Genomic DNA, 18117 nt, shown 5'->3' on the forward strand with positions numbered 1-18117 from the left:
ACCACCTTCTTACACCATACACAAAAATAAACTCAAAATGGATGAAAGACGTAAATGTAAGACAGGAAGCCATCAAAATCCTAGAGGAGAAAACAGGCAAAAAGCTCTTTGACCTCGGCCACAGCAACTTCTTACTCAACACGTCCCTGGAGGCAAGGGAAACCAAAGCAAAAATGAACTATTGGGACCTCATCAAGATAAAAAGCTTCTGCACAGGGAAGGAAACAATCAGAAAAACTAAAAGGTGACCAAGGGAATGGGAGAAGATATGTGCAAACGGCATATCAGATAAAGTGTTAGTATCCAAAATCTGCAGAGAACTTATCAAACTCAACCCCCAAAAAACAAATAATCCAGTGAAGAAATCGGCAAAAGATATGAATAGACACTTCTCCAAAGAAGACTGACACATGAAAAGATGCTCAACATCACTCATCATCAGGGAAATACAAATCAAAACCACAATGAGATACCACCTCACACCTGTCAGAATGGCTAACATTAACAACTCGGGCAACAACAGATGTTGGTGAAGATGCTCAGAAAGCGGGTCTCTTTTTGCACTGCTGGTGGAAATGTAAACTGGTGCAGCCACTCTGGAAAACAGTATGGAGGTTCCTCAAAAAATTAAAAATAGAACTATCCTACAACCCAGCAATTGCACTACTAGGTATTTATCCAAGGGATACAGGTAGGCTGTTTCAAAGGGACACATGCACCCCAATGCTTATAGGAGCACTATCAACAATAGCCAAAGAATGGAAAGAGCCCAAATGTCCATCGATGGATGAATGGATAAAGAAGATTTGGTATATACATACAATGGAGTATTACTCGGCAGTCAAAAAGAATGAAATCTTGCCATTTGCAACTACATGGATGGAACTAGAGGGCATTATGCTAAGTGAAATTAGTCAGTTAGAGAAAGACAAATATCATATAACTTCACTCATATGAAGAATTTAAGATACAAAACAGATGAACATAAGGGAAGGGAAGCAAAAAGAATATAAAACCAGGGAGGGGGACAAAACATAAGAGACTCTTAAATATAGAGAACAAAAAGAGGGTTGTTGGAGGGATTGTGGGAGGGGGGATGGGCTAAATGGGGAAGGGGCTTAAGGAATCTACTCCTGAAATCATTGTTGCACTATATGCTAACTAACTTGGATGTAAATTATAAAAAATAAATAAAGTACAGGAAAAAAAAGTGACTGTGTTAAATATGTACATATTTCGGTATTAATGCTACTACTTTCCAATTGCAATTGGGAAACATATGCTTGAATAATTTGGGATTCAAACTATCAAGAGGGTAATCTTTGCTAGATTTATTGTTTGTTTTGTTTTGTTTTTGATATGTCCCTTTCAACTTGTACAATTCCTCTTTTGGTTCTTCCCCAACCAGACCCAAAACTTTTTCTTTTTTCCTTTGTATATGTGTTTCTGTCTTGGGTAGCTTAGCAGTATGCTAAAATTTTCAGATTTTGTTTCTTATTTCAGATAAAATTATGTAGGTTAATATCTTTATTGTAAATTGTGTTTTTCATTAACCTTGGCTAATGATTCCAGACCCCTACAGTTAGAGTCATGCATAAATTCAACATGATTATGTTGCCACAGAGACTGAAGCCTCATTTTTCTCCTGAGGACATTTCCATTAATTATATATGACTCCTACATGTATTCGGTATAAAACAAATTAAACTGCATCAAAAAGATGTCTGTGATAAACAGAATAATGATTAAAAAATAATATAGTATTCCACATCTGTCAAAAGAAATTAACTCAGATACTCTGATCACTTGCTGTAGCTTTTACTAATATTAGATGACATTACGATAACCAAACATTAAGCAAAAGTTAATTATGTATCTTTCAATTATTCTTCCAACTGTCTTTCAAGAAACTTGTCAACACAAGCTTGATGCCTTGGGAAATAATGCGACTTTAAAGGAGTCATTATCAAGCTCAGTCTGACAAGTCTGTGTTTAAAATCAAGGACAATTAAATATTTGCTTATCACGGGCATTTAATTTGCTGCCCTTTAGACCTCGTTTCACCTTGTTTAAGAATGTTTCAAAAATAGACTGATTTTTAAGAACTACTCCTCATGGATAATGGTTTACTTAAAAAGAGTTTTTACAAATACTGTGCTGTTTGGCATCCCTGGCTACCTATGTTTGAAAGAATTTAAACTGAGGTGGCATCCGCAAATGCACAATAGATTTCAAAAACGCAACAAGAAAACCAATACTGAATAATAGAATCTTTGTCTTAGCCTAAAAAACAATGGTTGAGGCAAGGTATACGCTAATATAACTGGAAGGAAGATACAATCCCAGAGCATCAAGGGTGAGTAAAAAGGGTGTCAATCAGGGATGGAGAAATAGTAAATACAAAGTGGCTCATTAGGGCATTGGCTATGGCTTCATGAGAAAACCCGGCGAGTTACTTGGTCAGGCCATATGGAATCATGGTGCCCAGAGTGGTCCATCAAGGAGGAAGGGAGCTAGTTAATGTGCAAGCTCCTTTTCACCTCCTGTCTTTCTTTGGTCAACGTAGACCTCCCAGGGTGATAAGTCCCTTGCACTCCTGGGCTGTGTAACACAAGACCCCTCCAGGCAGCCACCAGGTAAGCCACAGCCTGAGTGAGGCACGGTGCTGCCTCTGAGTCTGGAAGCGGTGGGAGGAGCCAGAGGCTCCATGAGCCAGGTTGAGCTGGCTTGAGACTCCTGGTTCCACTGCAGCTCTTACTGTGTGGGTGTGATGGGGGCCATGCCTGAGATGTTCCTCACACCAGGGGAGGTAAACACCATCAGGACTCTCTATTAGTGAGCAGCTTGAAGGTCAGTGAGGCAAATCTGGAGAAACATACAAAACAGGTCCAATATTTTCTTTATTATTATTCAGGCCCTCTGTCTCAAAATTCCACTTAAAACACTTTTTTTTTTGAGCATCTGCTATTTGCCAGCCTTTGTGCCAGGGGCACACAGATAAAGAAAACAAGACCCTTGGCCTCATAATTAACTATGGTTTATTTTATTTTTAATTTTTTTAATGTTTGTTTATTTTTGAGAGACAGAGACAGAGTGTGAGTGGGGGAGGGCAGAGAGAGTGAGAGAAAGAGAGAGAGAGAGAGAGGGAGACACAGAATCCAAAGCAGGCTCCAGGCTTTGAGCTGTTGGCACAGAGCCCAATGTAGGGTTCAAACCGGGGGACTGTGAGATTATGATCTGAGCCAAAGTCAGATGCTTAACTGACTGAGCCACCTAGGCACCCCTAATTGTAGTTTAAATACCAAGACATTGGGACTTCATTTATTTAAGTTTGTTTATTTATTTGTTAAGTAATCTCTGCACCCAATGTGGGGCTCAAACTCACCACCCCGAGATCAAGAGTTGCACGCTCTTTTGACTGAGCCAGCCATGTACCCTAAGACACTGGGACTTTTTTTTTTTAATTTTTTTTTATTTTTTAAAATTCTTTTAATGTTTATTTATTTTTGAGAGAGAGACAGACAGACAGAGAGACAGAGCATGAGCAGGGGAGGAGCAGAGAGACAGGGAGACACAGAATCCGAACAGGCTTCAGGCTCTGAGCTGTCAGCACAGAGCCCGACACGGGGCTCGAACTCACAAACCATGAGATCATGACCTGAGCTGAAGCTGGATGCTCAACTGACTGAGCCACCCAGGCGCCCCAAGACACTGGGACTTTAAATGAAAGAAATGAATTCTGTTTAGGAGGGACCAAGTAAAGCTACAATGATGAAAATATGGATGAATGAGGCAGCCTTGTCTAAGTCGGTTGTGACATGTGGAAAGGAAGGGTAAAGACTGGTAAGAGATATACAACACTAACCAACAGTATGCAACATACCTCTTGAACCCAGAAGTAGAACTATACATGAGTTGATGACCTCTAGCAGTTTAAGATCTCTTGCTGCTTAAACTTTCTACTGTGATGGCCACATATAAGGCAATGTGGCAATTAACAAAAAACCCAACTAATCATGATTTAAACCATGAGTGTACCAATTACTGGCTTGTTAAGTTCAAGGCAGGTCATCCCAGAGTGGTTTTGGAAACAAAACGGTGTCACCATAGTTGGTTTGCAACCCCAGGAGTTCCCTAGCTGAAATCTGAAACTGGCCCCTGTACACGGGGGCAAGGAGAGACCAAAGAAAGAGGAGGGCCACTCCAGATTGGTAGGTGGCAATTTTATTTTATTTTATTTTATTTTATTTTATTTTATTTTATTTTATTTTATTTTATTACAGAGAGAGAGAGAGAGAGAGAGAGAGAGAGAGAGAGAAAGTGCGAGCAGGGGAGAAGGGCAGAGGGAGAGAGAGAGAATCCCAAGTAGGCTCCATGCTCAGCATGAAGCCCAACTCGGGGCTCAATCTCACGATGCTGGGATCACGACCTGAGCTGAAATGAATACTCGGACACTCAACCAACTGAGCCACCCAGGCGCTCCGGTAGGTGGAAACTTTAGTAAGTGAGGGGGCTTACGTATGAGGTTTGTCTTGGACAGTCACCAGATGAATGTATCTCCATGTCCACCCACCAGAATCTTAAAGGTTTGTATACAGAGGCCTATAGAGGTTCAGGCACATACATAGTTCAGATGGTCTCAACAACACATTACTTTCTCAAGGTGCTGTCCTTGAAACGGCTCCAGCTATGGGAACAGTGGACAGAAATCTACACTCCAAGGACAGGGAAGAAGATGGGGAACCTCTGATTGCCCAAGTCCAGTTTGTGGGTCAGCCAGTGGTTGCATCCTCTTAATGGCCTCCTCTAACACCAAGAACCCAAGGTCTGTCTTCGGCTCTGCCATCTTCAATTTGTTGCTTTCATCCTTACCTCATACCCATTACCTCATGATCTCAAAATAATTGCTGCAGCTCCAAACATTACATCTTCATAGAACAACATCCAGAAAGAGAGGAACAAAGGGGAAAACTGAAGCTTTCTTCTCAAGCATTTCTTACTTATCAAAGAACTCTTTCCCAGAGGCTCCTTGTAGACATCCTTTTATGCCCTATTAACCTAAAGTGGGTTGCTTGTTCCAGCCCTAGATCAGAGGAGAAAGAGATTCAGACGGCCATCATTAACTTAAATCCATGGAGATATATCCTCTGTGGCTGAGTACATAACTGCAGATCAAAATTGACCTCCTTCCTGATCTTCATTCTAGTCAGCGTGTTCTAACAGGCTGATAATGTCACTGTCGTAGAAATCTTTCTGTGGGTTTTCCTTGTCTATAGGGCAAGTCCATGTGCCATGACCATTCATGCTTCTTCTCAGTAACTCTTCAGTTTCATCCTCTCCCACTCTGCCACCGGCAGTCTGTTTCAGACACATGGAAGTAGCTGAAATTCCCAGAATGCGCCATGCCTGCTATTACCGCTAGTGTTTTGTATATATTGTCTCTTCTGACTTTCACCATTGCCTTCATAGCAACTACAATTTCTTTTTCTTTTCTTTTTTATTATTTTAATTCCAATGTAGTTAACATACAGTGTTACACTAGTTTCAGGCGTGCAACATAGTGATTCAACGCTTCCATACATCACCCAGTGCTCATCACAATTGCACTCCTTAACCCCCATCACCTATTTCACTCAACCTCCCCACTCCTCCCCTCTCGTGACCATCAGTTTATTCTCTATTACAACTTATTTTTCAAACATAGACTTAAATCCCCTCTCCTCAGAAAGCCTTCCAGGATGTGTCTCCTCTTTTCCCAAAAGCACCCTGTTTGTACCCCTCTGTGACATTGATAGCCTGTGGCAATTATTTATTTCTTCATCTAATTCCTCAACTTGACTGGAAATCCCCAGGGCTTAGCCTAGTGCCCAGAATGCAGAGCCACTTAAAAAGTGCTGGTTAAATGGAAAATCCCTCTAGATGTATGCTATCAACCTCCACTGGGTCTTTATTTGTTTGACTTGTCACCGTTGAACCCTAACCCTGTGACTACTGCAAACACTTCCCACCCTCCGATGGCCCAAGGGCAGTCCTTGCCTCCCTTTTCCTCCACAGGTAATCTCAAGGTCTACTTCTTAGAGTTCACTGATGACATTAAATTCAAGGTCCTTAATCTTCCCTTATTTACCTTAAATCTCATTCTCAATATTTAACACTTCTCTCTTACTCTCTTCATCCCTCTCATCTGAAAAGAAAAGGTATTTCTTCTTATTGATCTCATGACTTCCACCTCCCCCTTGGACCTCTCTTTCCAGAAAATTCCATCTTCTCTTTGATACCTGCTAGCACTCCAGTCTCTAAAACACCCAGCAGACTGGTTATATCTCAGAAGATTCCTGTCCTCTCATCAATGCCTTCAAACCTAGCAAAGGCTGCTAGTACAGGAGGCTCAAATATGAGCTCAAATACACCCATACAGTGTATAGAAGTGTTTCATTAGACTCACAATATTTTTTAAATTGGAAAATTTCACTTAAAAATAAGAATTTCAGTCTTCTCAAGGAGCCTGTGTGGCTCAGTCAGTTGAGTATCTGACTTTGGTTCAGGTCATGATCTCATGATTCATGAGTTCAGGCCCCACATCGGGCTCTCGGCTGGCAGCATGGAGCCCACTTCGGATCCTCTGTCCCCCTCTCTCTCAGCCCCTCTCCTGCTCACTCTCTTTCTCTCAAAAATAAACATTAAAAAAAAAATTCAGTCTTCTCTGTGAAGGTCAGATAGCTGGCTGTCTTGGGTCATGCTTTCCATGAGGCAACAATGGCCTGGGCATGGCTGTGTGGTGGGGCCTATGATCACCATATCATCATGGTCTCTTTGCTCACTTCTGTTACCTCTCTAGTCCTGATAAGCATTTGAGTTTGTAATCCCCTGCTAGACTTTTGGTTTTGTTCCTCTCTTTCAATTGGAGGTACCTTCTTGAAAGTTGCCAGTGATTTTCCAGTTACGAGATACACGGGTGTTTCCTCCATTCTCATTATCCTTGAACTTTCTGCATCGATCACCTTTCTAGAAACCACACCCAGTCTGGCTTCCTTAGCCCCTCATTTTCCTATTCTCTTAGATCCCTAATGCTGAAGGATTTTGCTGGCTGTTTTCCTTCTGCCCCCTAAATGAAAGCTTTTCCTAAGATGTCTTCCTGGAATTTTCTATCTAAGACACCACTCACCTCCATGGACTCAGTGAATCATGTGGCTTTTGCCATCCATCCCTTTATGTGAAGAGCTTCCAAATTTCTTTGCCTCTAGTGTCTCTTCCTCATGTTCTTTTCACATATTCCCGAAGGTCTGCTGGAAATATCCTTCTGAATGTGCTTCCAGCACCTTAGACTTAATACAACTGAAATGTAATTCATCATCTTGCCTCTCGCCCCCTCCCCCTTGAACAAAACAGGTCCCTCCTGACTAGTTAACTATTGATGGAGTTCTCACAGTGACCCAGGCTGCAAATCACTTTAGTCCTTTCCTTTGACCTCCATCCAAGGTATTTTTCCAGGCCCTAAAAACTCCTTTGCCCTGATGGGGTTCTCATTTGAATAGGCGAGGACCACACATAAACATGTGACTATCAAGTATGATGAGCAGTAGAGGAATGCGCAAAGTAAGGGAGGATTTAATTCATGGAGGGGAGACTGAGAATAGAAAAGTGGGCCTCAGAGGATGTGACATTCGAATAGGGCACTAAAGGAAGAAGGGTCGGAGAGGAGGGCAGGAGAAATGACTGATGTGGAACTTAAGTCAACTATACTTACAACTTACTGGCGATTCTGATGGTGGTCAAGCAGCCAGGTAGAAGGATTCGCCCACATGTATTTAGATTTGTGTAGGTTTTAGTTTGGTATGAAACAAATAAACGAGAGTTAATTACCACACGAGGATGGATTCTGCCGAGGGAAATAAGTGGGGGGGGAAACCAACTGAAGTCACTTCAATTCTTGCTTGTTGACTCTCTCCAAAACATACATCACTTTGTTGACAGGTGAATGTTTTAGACTAGCAGTTATTTACTATTGACAATTAACAAAGAGAGAAAGAGAGAGAGTTGGCAATTAAGACTTGGTGCAGATCAGAAAACTAGTAAAAAGTGCCCTACCCAAGTTGCAAGCGCAATGTCTGCGGTCCAAATCAGACTTAGATTTTGGAACCCTTCCGTCCTCTGACCATGACTTGAACAGCATTACCACCTGCCAAGGCTGAAGTCACTGCTAAAAAGGCTTCCCTAATGCAAGACCTCACCAGAAATCTTTGTCCTTTGACCTTTGACCTTCAGTTTCTTCACTAGAACACACAGCTTTATTTGACCAAGATAAACAAAAAAGCCAGCAACTTTAAATATAACTGATTTTATTTGATCACCTTAACTGAAGTCTCTACATGAGAAAAGCTTCCCCATCAGCAGTTTTGTAAAGAGACATCTGGCTTCAAAAGCTTTTATTGCCTTTTTTTTTCTATTGTAAAAATATTAACTCAAGCATTTCTGGGGAGGCATGTAACAAAAATGCCCACATCAGGCTAAGTCCTGCTGGTTTCCACTGAGACTGTTTCCACAACACGTGGCTGCTGTTGTTTTTACAGAAACACCAATAAATAGGCAGTCCTAGAAACACAGCACATGGGTAGTGATCAATAAAATTAAATACTTCTTCATTTTAAAGCGAGTCCTAAAACATCACAGAATGACTAGTGGAGAACACCGATAAACAGACTTGAAAAGGATTTACAATCACAGGAGTCTGAGCCTCCTGCCCACTCAGCCTTTATGCATCGGTAAGTAGTTGATCATCCTTTCTCATCTGCTCAGAAGCTTCGAAGGCTTTCAGTTGAGATCTTGAAAACTGAAGCCCCGACCCAGTTGGGTACTGATCACCCATCTACCAAATGCATTCTTGAAATCATAATTAAGCGTTGGAGGTCGGTCATCACACACTGACCTGAGAGGAAAGTAGACTGTCACAGACGCCTTGTGATTTCAAACCCAGACCCTGGTGAAGCCAGCCTGGGTCACCCAGGGGTGGTGGGAGGATTGCACGGAGGTGGGCAGGGAATGTGATTCACCGAGTGTCTTGGGCTGCCCTTTGAACCAAATCAATGGAAGTCTTTCCTTACTTATGATAAGTGCCTTCGTACACTGATAAGCACCATTTGGAAATCTTCACCATTCTGATAAACATCACTAGGCCAACAGGACTGTTACAGAATTCTGGGTCTTTCCCTGGGGCCAGACACTCGCTTTGCAATATGCCTCCTGGGCAAACTCCAGTTCCCTAGCGAGAGGACTGTAAATATTATAAAACTCCGGAGAATTTCTTTTTCTCTTTATTGCTTGCTAGATAACAAATTAAACACACCAGAGGATTGAAAAGCCTCTAAGTTGTTTCTTGCTGTGTTGTTTTGCAGGCAAGAGAACAACTGATTAACCAGGCTGAATTCTTTGTACCTGTTTGCTCTTTGAAGCACACAGTACAGGTGAGAGTGGGGGCGGCAGAAGCCGAGATGGGATGCAATGGTGTTTTCTACTCTTTTGCCACTTGAGGAGGTGGGACCGTGGGCCCGGGAGATGCCAGGCCTGGAGGATCCAGCTGCCTCTGGCTTCCAAGGCTGGTGTAATGGCTCTGTTCTCACAGAAGTGCTGACAGAACATGACAAATAGGAAACAGATGTGCACTGACCTCCCAAAAAAGTATTTCAAGGCTTCTTAATCTTCATAGGAATCCTTCAGAGTGAGAGATGCCACCTTCAGGCAGTGACGCACATGACAGTTAAAGAAGGGCTGCTGAACCCTCCTACGTTCTCTGTCCCCCACCCTTCCCCCCTCGGCCGAGGCCCTCACCTGACTTGCCCTCACAGACCCCATTCCCCTCAGAGTCCACTTCACGTGTGGTCACCTCCCTGCCCACATGCTTTTCCCCACCTGTCTCCACACACAGACAGTCTAGGCGTTTATAGATGTACCACCTCTGACCAAGCATTAAGGGCATTTCTCTCCCATTTCTGGATCCGTACTTACTTTGAAATGGTCCCTGTCACTGGGTCCATTACCAGCTCCAAATACTTCTGTGAGACTAAATACTGATTTGGAACCCCTGAGTACACCGACTTTTGCCCATTTAACAACTTAAGTTAGAAATACTAGAATAGAGGGGTACAAAGGCCAACTGGGGAAACAAGTTTCAGGGTACCTGGCTTTGAGGACAAAGTACTGATCCTTCTGCATGTGGGTTCACACCTTGCACGATACTATGGCTTTTGAGCTGTGCTGCGTATGTTCTTTGCAGATGTCTAGCTGCATCCCGCAAGAATGTGGGTGGACTTCCCAGAGTTTTGCCCTCCCAATGGCTATAATATTTTGTGGAAGACTTTCTTCCTTGCCAAGTTGTTGGTGTCTCACAAAACAATTTATGGCAACATTTCTCCCGAGAAAGAAAGCCAAGTAAGCGCAAGGCAGTGCAAGCTCATTTCCATTACTGCCGATGAGCAATCAACTACGTCGCTCCAGTTAATCCCAAATTAGTCTGGTTTCGATGTCTGGGCACTTCTCATTGGGCCAGACCAGCTCTTACTCTCGAAGTCCAGGGGATTCTCTGCTTGAAAAGTCAATGCATTCCCTTACTTCTAGACATCATAAGCCAAGAATTTCCCATCTTATTTGAAGTAAATAGAAACTTCTGGACTAAAGTGGATGGAGTTTGTGGAGCTTAAACATTTATTCTTGTATCATATAAGACTAAACCATTTATCCAATTTTGGGAATAATCAAAATGCACTTTTTATTGGAATGTGGAATTGTTATTTAGATGTGAGTTTTGTAAATGAATAGAAAATGTTAAATATGCAGTTTGTATGCATTAGCTCAGTTAGAGTGATAAAAATCCTGAGATGGGTAACATTATGTTAATTTTATAGAATAGATAAATTAAGTTTATAGATGTGAAATAATTCGTGTTAAAGCTAAGAAATGACAGAGCAGGATTCAGTTAGGTTTGTCTGTAACAGAGGCTCCAAAAGGATTAGATAGAAATGGGGCAGAGGACTTTTCTTGAAGCTGTGTTTGCATAGCTAGCTCATGGCTTTACTTAGTATACTTATTTGGGTTGGATGGAGGGGGTGGTGGAGATCTGGGGTCTTTAGCCTTTCTGCAGCAAGCTGCTCCTTGGGCTGTCATTGTTTCTCTGACTCCAAGATCCACTGTCTTTCAATTGATATATTTGCAGCAGGAGATCCCAGGAAGGAAATATTAAAGACAAATGTGCAATTAGTAGACTATAGATCCACAGATGTATTAATCCAAAGTTGTATTCGCTGCCTGTTTTTCTGGTTCATTCTCTATCACTCCCCCCTATATACTTGGAGATCCAACAACACGGTGGGAGTTTTTTCAGTCTTTCCAAGGTCCTGCTTTCTCACTTCTAGGTCTGTCTTTGTACATGATCTTCCCTGTACCTGGGACATTCCCCTCCTCACTCCTGCTTTCTCCTCTCCCTACACCCACCCATCTCCTGGCAGTTAAATCTCAGCTTCGAAGTCATCCCCTCCTTACCATGTCATACTATTATAACCCCCATCATGGCTGCCATTTTTAAGGGAGGCATTCTGGAACACAACCCTATGTGCTTGAATTCTGACTTTGGCCTGATTGTGCAAGTTTGGGCTACTCACTAACCCTTTCGGGATTTGACTTCCCTCACCTTTAACGGGGACAAACAACAGTGGCACCTGAGTTTTAGAAGTTGATCTGGGTTCACTGAGAAAATACCTTTCAACCTTTTAAAGACAACCTGACTTGTAGCAAGCCATCTATCCATGTTAACTATTACCATTGTTTACAGTAATTAGGGAGGGACTGCCACTAGGCTGGTCACCACAGCATCCCAGCGCACATCACAGTGCCTACGAATATTTGCAGGACAAATGAATCTCCAGTTGCACAAACATAGCATGTCCACTGCTCCCAACCTCAACCACCGTCATCTCTTATCTGGATTCTGAAATAGGCTCCTAACCCATGTTCTGCTTCTATCTTTGTTCCCCTCCAGTCCATCCAGGGGGATCTTTTCCAAACTTAAGTCCACTTACACTGTTCTTCCGGTTTCCCATCTCACTTGGAGTAACAACTGAAGCCCTTGCAAAAAGCTCTCACCTCTGCCGCTCTTCCCTTGCTCACTCAGTTCCAGCCACGGTGGCCTCTTGGGTGCTCCTTGTAATTGCTTTTGCTTTAGAGAGCATACTCTGGCTGTTCCTTCTGCCTGGATCACTTTTCCACAGATAATTGCTAGCTAACTCCATCCTCTCCTTTCTGTCTTGTTCTAATGACACCTTCTCAACAAGGTGAAAATAAATCACCCTATTTAAGATTGCAACTTTATGACATAAAAGAATAATAAATAGAGGGCAGGAGGAAACTTTTGGAAGTGATGGCTCTGTTGAAAGCATAGAGTGGTGATAGTTTCACTGATACATATGTCTCTTCAAACTTAGCAAGTTAACACATTAAATATGTACAGCTTTATGTCAATCACACACCAGTAAAGTGGTTTAAAAAAAAAATAAAGTTGCAACCTTGTCCCTGCTCAACCCCGGGCACTCCCAACCCCTTTGCCTTGCTTTAATTTTCTAACTTAACACCTTTTGACTTCACACTTTAGTTCACTTCTTCATTATTACTATGTTTAGTATTTATGTGCTGACTTTCTCTCTAGAATGCCAGCACCACAAGCACAGGGACCTTTGTTTATTCACTGATATATTCCCAAGTGCTTAGAAAGGTACCTGGCACACAGAAGGCACTTAATAAATATTCTTGAATAAATGGTTACATGTGTATGCATATGCATACCGATGATCCAGAGTTTCAGTTTATGGTTACTAAGGGTTGGTAAACTCAACAGAGGCGCTGACTCTTCCAAGTGAGAAAAGCAAAGACTTCTCCATTTGCAGTTTTGACATAATGCCCCAGATAGATTTCATCTAAATGGGTCTTTTCAACAAAAGGGGCATTGCACAGAGCCCAGTCTTTGTGCAGCCTCCACACTGTCTTTGGCAGTGTAGATGCTCCGCCCTCTAGGCGTGGCCCCGAACATGTGGCCTTGATGGAATGTCCCGATTAGTTACCAGATGTGCCTGAGCAGCTCTGGGGAGCAACTTGTCCGTTCAGATCTCAGCGCAGAAGCGGTTTTCATGAGCAGTTCAGCTGCTACCTTCTAGGGGTGTCTCTACCCTGCTGCACCTCTACAGAAACTCTCCCTCAAAGTCTTCAGTGGTTTTTTCCCTAGTGACTGAGAAGAACAAGCAATAATTTCTTTTTTTTTTAATTTTAAACTTTGATTTATTTTTGAGAGACACAGACAGCGTGAGAATGGGGGAAGGGCAGAGACAGAGAGAGGGAGACACACAATCTGAAGCAGGCTCCAGGCTCTGAGATGTCAGCAGCACAGAGCCCTAGGCGGGCTCAAACCCATGAGCAGCAAGATTATCATCTGAGCCCAAGTCGGAAGCTTAACTGAGCCACCCAGGCGCCCCAGCAATAATTTCTTATTTATAATTACAATGGTCATTTTGACTGAATATTTCAGTCCCCATACGACTATTCTGCAGTACATATAATATTTTTTGTCTTATTTATGTGGACTCAATATAAGACATTGTAACAAATAGAAAATCAGGATATAGAATGTGCTGACTCTTGACATGTAAAATTTCCTGATCATTGGAGATGATTTATATGAAATGTCCAGAAAAGGCAAATCTATGCACACAGAAAATGAGTGGCCGTCTGGGGCTGAAGGTGGGAATTGGGGAGTGAATGCAAATGGAGGCAAGGTTTCTTTTGGGAGTGAAGAAAATATTCTAGTATTAGATTGAATGACTCTGTTAATTTACTAAAAATCATTGAATTATACACAAAAGTGGGTGAATCTTATGGTGTGTGTATTGGTTTGCTAGGGGTGCTGTAACAAATACCACAGATTGGGTGGCTTTAAACAACACAAATTTATTTTCTCTTCGATCTTTGTCCAAGATCAAAATGTGGGCAGGGTCAGGTCCTTCTGAGGGCTGTGAGGGAGGGATCTATTCCAGGCCTCTCTCTTTAGCCTGCAAATGGTCTTCTCATTTTATCTTCATATCATCTTCCCTCTATACATGTCTGTGTCCAAATGTCCCCTTCTTTTAAGGACACCAGCCATATTGGATTAGAGTCCACCCTAATGATCTCCTTTTAATTTAATTACATCTTGAGAGATCTAATCTCGAAATACAGTTCTATTTGGAGATACTGGGGGTCGGAACTTTGACAGAGGAATTTGGGAGGGTACACAATTCAGCCCATGACAATACAGGTGTACCTTGCAGACACTGCACATTTGGTTCCAGACCACCGCAACATAGCAAGTCAAATGAATTTTTTGGTTTCCCAGTGCATATCAAAGTTATGTTTACGCTATGCTATAGACTATTCAGTGTGCACTAGCATTGTGTCCCAAAAAAGCCAAGGCACATACCTTATTTTAAAAATATTGCTAAAAAAATGCTAACCATCATCTAAGCTTCCAATGAGTTGTAATCTTTTTGCTTGCGCAGGGTCTTACCTCGATGTTCACGGCTGCTGACTGATGAGGTTGGGGTGGCTGCGGCCATTTCTTAAAGTAAGACCACAAAGGGGGCACCTGGCTGGCTTGGTGGAACGTACGACTCCTGATCTCAGGGCTGTGAGTTTGAGCTCCATGTTGGTTGTAGCAATTACTTAAAAATAATAAAGAAGGGGCGCCTGGGTGGCTCAGTCGGTTAAGCGGCCGACTTCGGCTCAGGTCACGATCTCGCGGTCCGTGAGGTCGAGCCCCGCGTCGGGCTCTGTGCTGACAGCTCAGAGCCTGGAGCCTGTTTCAGATTCTGTGTCTCCCTCTCTCTGACCCTCCCCTGTTCATGCTCTGTCTCTCTCTGTCTCAAAAATAAATAAAAACGTTAAAAAAAATTAAAAAAAAATAATAAAGAAATCTTAAAAAAAAAAAAAAAGACCACAATGAAGTCTGCCGCATCAATCAACTCTTCTTTCACAAATGATTTCTCTGTAGCACGTGATGCTGTTTAACAGCATCAACTAAGTTTATATAATATTCCAAATCCTTTGCTGTCATTTCAACAATCTTCACAGCATCTTCACCAGGAGTAGATTCCACCACTTTCAGGGTGCCTGGGTGGTTCAGTCGGTTAGGCGTCTGACTTCAGCTCAGGTCAAAATCTCGCAGTTTGTAGGTTCGAGCCCTGTGTTGGGCTCTGTACTGACAGCTCAAAGCCTGGAGCCTGCTTCGGATTCTGTGTTTTCCTCTCTCTCTGCTCCTCCCCAGCTTATGCTCTGTCTCTCTCTCTCTCTTTCTCAAAAATAAATAAACATAAAAAAAAAAAAAACTAAAAAAAAAAAAAAGCACTTTCTTTGCTCATCTGTAAGAAGCAACTCCTCATGTGTTCAAGTTTTATCATAAGATTGCAACAACTCAGTCCCATCTTCAGGCTCCACTTCTCACTCTAGTTCTCTTACTGTTTCTACCACATCTGCAGTTTCTTCCTCCACTGAAGTCTTAAACTTTCAATTTATAACAAACACAGTATCTGTGAAGTACAATAAACTAAAGCACAATAAAATGAAATATGCCTGTATGTACATTATACTTCAATAAAGCTGTTTAAAAAATAACCTATTAATTGAGTACTTAGTAGGTCTAGGTACTAAGTACTTTACATGTATCATCTCATTTGATCTTCTCAATGACAGTATGAGGTAAGTATGTTTCTGCCCACTTTAAACTGAGGAAAGAAGGCACAGAGGTTGAATAATTTGCCTGAGGTCACAAAGCCAGTCAGCAATGGAGCCAAGATTCAAACCATGTAGCCCAACTCCAGAGCCCACATTTTTACTCCCTATGCGAATACCTACATGTGCCAGGCACTCAGGCCTTTTAACACCATCCTCTGATCAGTTTCATGATGTCAACTGTATGCAAAAGAAAACTGAAGTTTGGAGAAGTTAAGCACCCTGCCCAAATTCCACAAGTCTGTGATGGGCTTTCTCCAACACCCAAGCATTTTCTCAATACTATGGTATTTTTAATTATGTGTAACTGTGGCTCACCCTTTTTGATGGGAGATCTCCAGGACAAGAAAAAAGCCTCCCAGCACAATAGATGTTCAATAAATTGTTGTGGAATGAATGAGAACATATTGAAAAGGACTGGTCTGTAGTTTTAACTTCACAGTGATGGATAAAGAAATCTGCTCATGCTGGAGCCTCAAACCTGCAATTCTGGAGACTGACCACTTGGGCTGCAGATCATTTTGTATGGGCAGTTCATGACACAAACTCCAGAAATTACCTCTTGGCTGAATACTTTTGTATGGGGAAATGGGCACACTCACAGTCTGCTTGTGGGAATGCAAACTGGGATGGACTTTCCATTGGGCAATTGTCAATTGTCAAAAGCCTTAAACACACACACACACACACACACACACACACACACACACACACACACACTTATGTCCTCATAACTCCTTATCCAAGAACTTATAAGTGTTATGAAAAAAATTGGGGACAATCTAAATATCTAATAATAAAAGAATAATTATGGTATAATCAGAATGAAATAATATGCAGTCTTTATTGATGGTGTTGGTTTTATTATTGTTTTAGATAAAGTTCATGCTATATAATATTTAGTAAAACAGAGCAAAAAATAAAACCTGTTACATGGCAGTTCACAGAACAAGAAATACAAAGAGCCAGTAAGTGTATGAAAAGATACTTATTTTCATTCAGAATGCAGAGAAAAGCAAATCAAAACAATGGAATATTTTTCACCTGTGAGATCGACAAAAAGTTGGTCAGGAGTGTAAACAGGCACTCTAATGTACAATTGTCAATAGTATAAATTGGTGCAAACTTTTGGGGGAAATTTGGGAATAATATTAAAATTAAAAAAATGCATATCCCCCTTTTCGACCTAGAAATATTACTTCTAGCAATTTTACTTTGCCCTATAAAAATACATATATATGCAAAGATGTTCATTACAGAACTGTAGTAGCAAAAAACTTGGAAACAAGTTTTCATCAATCGCCAAATGATGAAGTAAATGGTGCAGATTTGTACAGTGAAACATAAATGGCTCTTAAAGTAAATGCTGTCAACATTCTGTGCTTATTTGCAAAGATATTTACATTAGTCAGGGTCCAGACAGGGATGCAAAATTCATGTTAGGTAATTCAAAAGAGAAAATTTAATGTAGTAATTAAGTACAAGAGGTTAGAAGCAAGCTATTTTATTTATTTATTTTTTAACGTTTATTTATTTTTGAGACAGAGAGAGACAGAGCATGAACGGGAGAGGGTCTGAGAGAGAGGGAAACACAGAATCTGAAACAGGCTCCAGGCTCTGAGCTGTCAGCACAGAGCCCGACGCGGGGCTCGAACCCACAGACCGCGAGATCATGACCTGAGCCGAAGTCGGCCGCCCAACCGACTGAGCCACCCAGGTGCCCCAGAAACAAGCTATTTTATACCAGAGGGTGGTGACTCAAGGACAGAGGCAGCCCTACAGGCAAGGTACAGGCAAGTGGGAAGTTGGGACGGCAAGATTATTCTATCTGGGCCATTTCTTCTACTCTCCTTCTCTTTGTGCATCAATTTCAATCTCTCTCTATAGACCAATTCTCTATTCTCCAGGCACACAGCTGCATCATCTGTAGTTCAAGTACCAATAATGGCTGAGAATAATCCCAGGAGATAATCTGAATCATCCAGATTGGGTTAAGCATCCACCCAAATATAATCATGTCTGGTCAGGGGGAAGGGCCACAGGATTCACCTCTGTGAATGGTGATTGTAGTTCTCAACCAGAGGAGCCCAGGTTGGGGAGATCCTATCTACTACTGACAATATGGCAAGATGGATCGGTACTGATGCCATACCAAGGCAGGGAATTTGTGATGGTGAGAAGATCAGAATAGAGGACAATAACTTAAGTTTTGGACATGTTCAACTGAGATGCTCAAAGAACATCTAAACCTATTGTCAAGGAGATAGATGAATGTACAGTCCAGAGTTTAGCATGGGAATTTGGGCTGGATATCCTGGC

The 18117-nt window shown here is 41.9% G+C and overlaps 1 protein-coding gene across 2 annotated transcripts in view; it reads right to left on the bottom strand.

Moving 5' to 3' along the window:
* YEATS4 (YEATS domain containing 4) overlaps positions 1 to 18117 on the bottom strand; it is a 65801-nt gene that overhangs the window by 15942 nt on the left and 31742 nt on the right. The window contains exon 7 of one of the 2 annotated variants that reach the window (XM_058742050.1): positions 8323 to 8926. The exons of the other annotated variant lie outside the window; for it this stretch is intronic. Within the exon in view, the coding sequence (XP_058598033.1) occupies positions 8859 to 8926 (68 nt within the window). The 3' untranslated portion in view covers positions 8323 to 8858. Of the gene's footprint in view, positions 1 to 8322; positions 8927 to 18117 lie in introns of those variants that run through there. 2 annotated transcript variants of the gene reach the window in all.

The sequence above is a fragment of the Neofelis nebulosa genome, chromosome 8 (genome assembly GCF_028018385.1).
Source record: "Neofelis nebulosa isolate mNeoNeb1 chromosome 8, mNeoNeb1.pri, whole genome shotgun sequence".
In the NCBI taxonomy this organism is placed as follows: domain Eukaryota; kingdom Metazoa; phylum Chordata; class Mammalia; order Carnivora; family Felidae; genus Neofelis; species Neofelis nebulosa.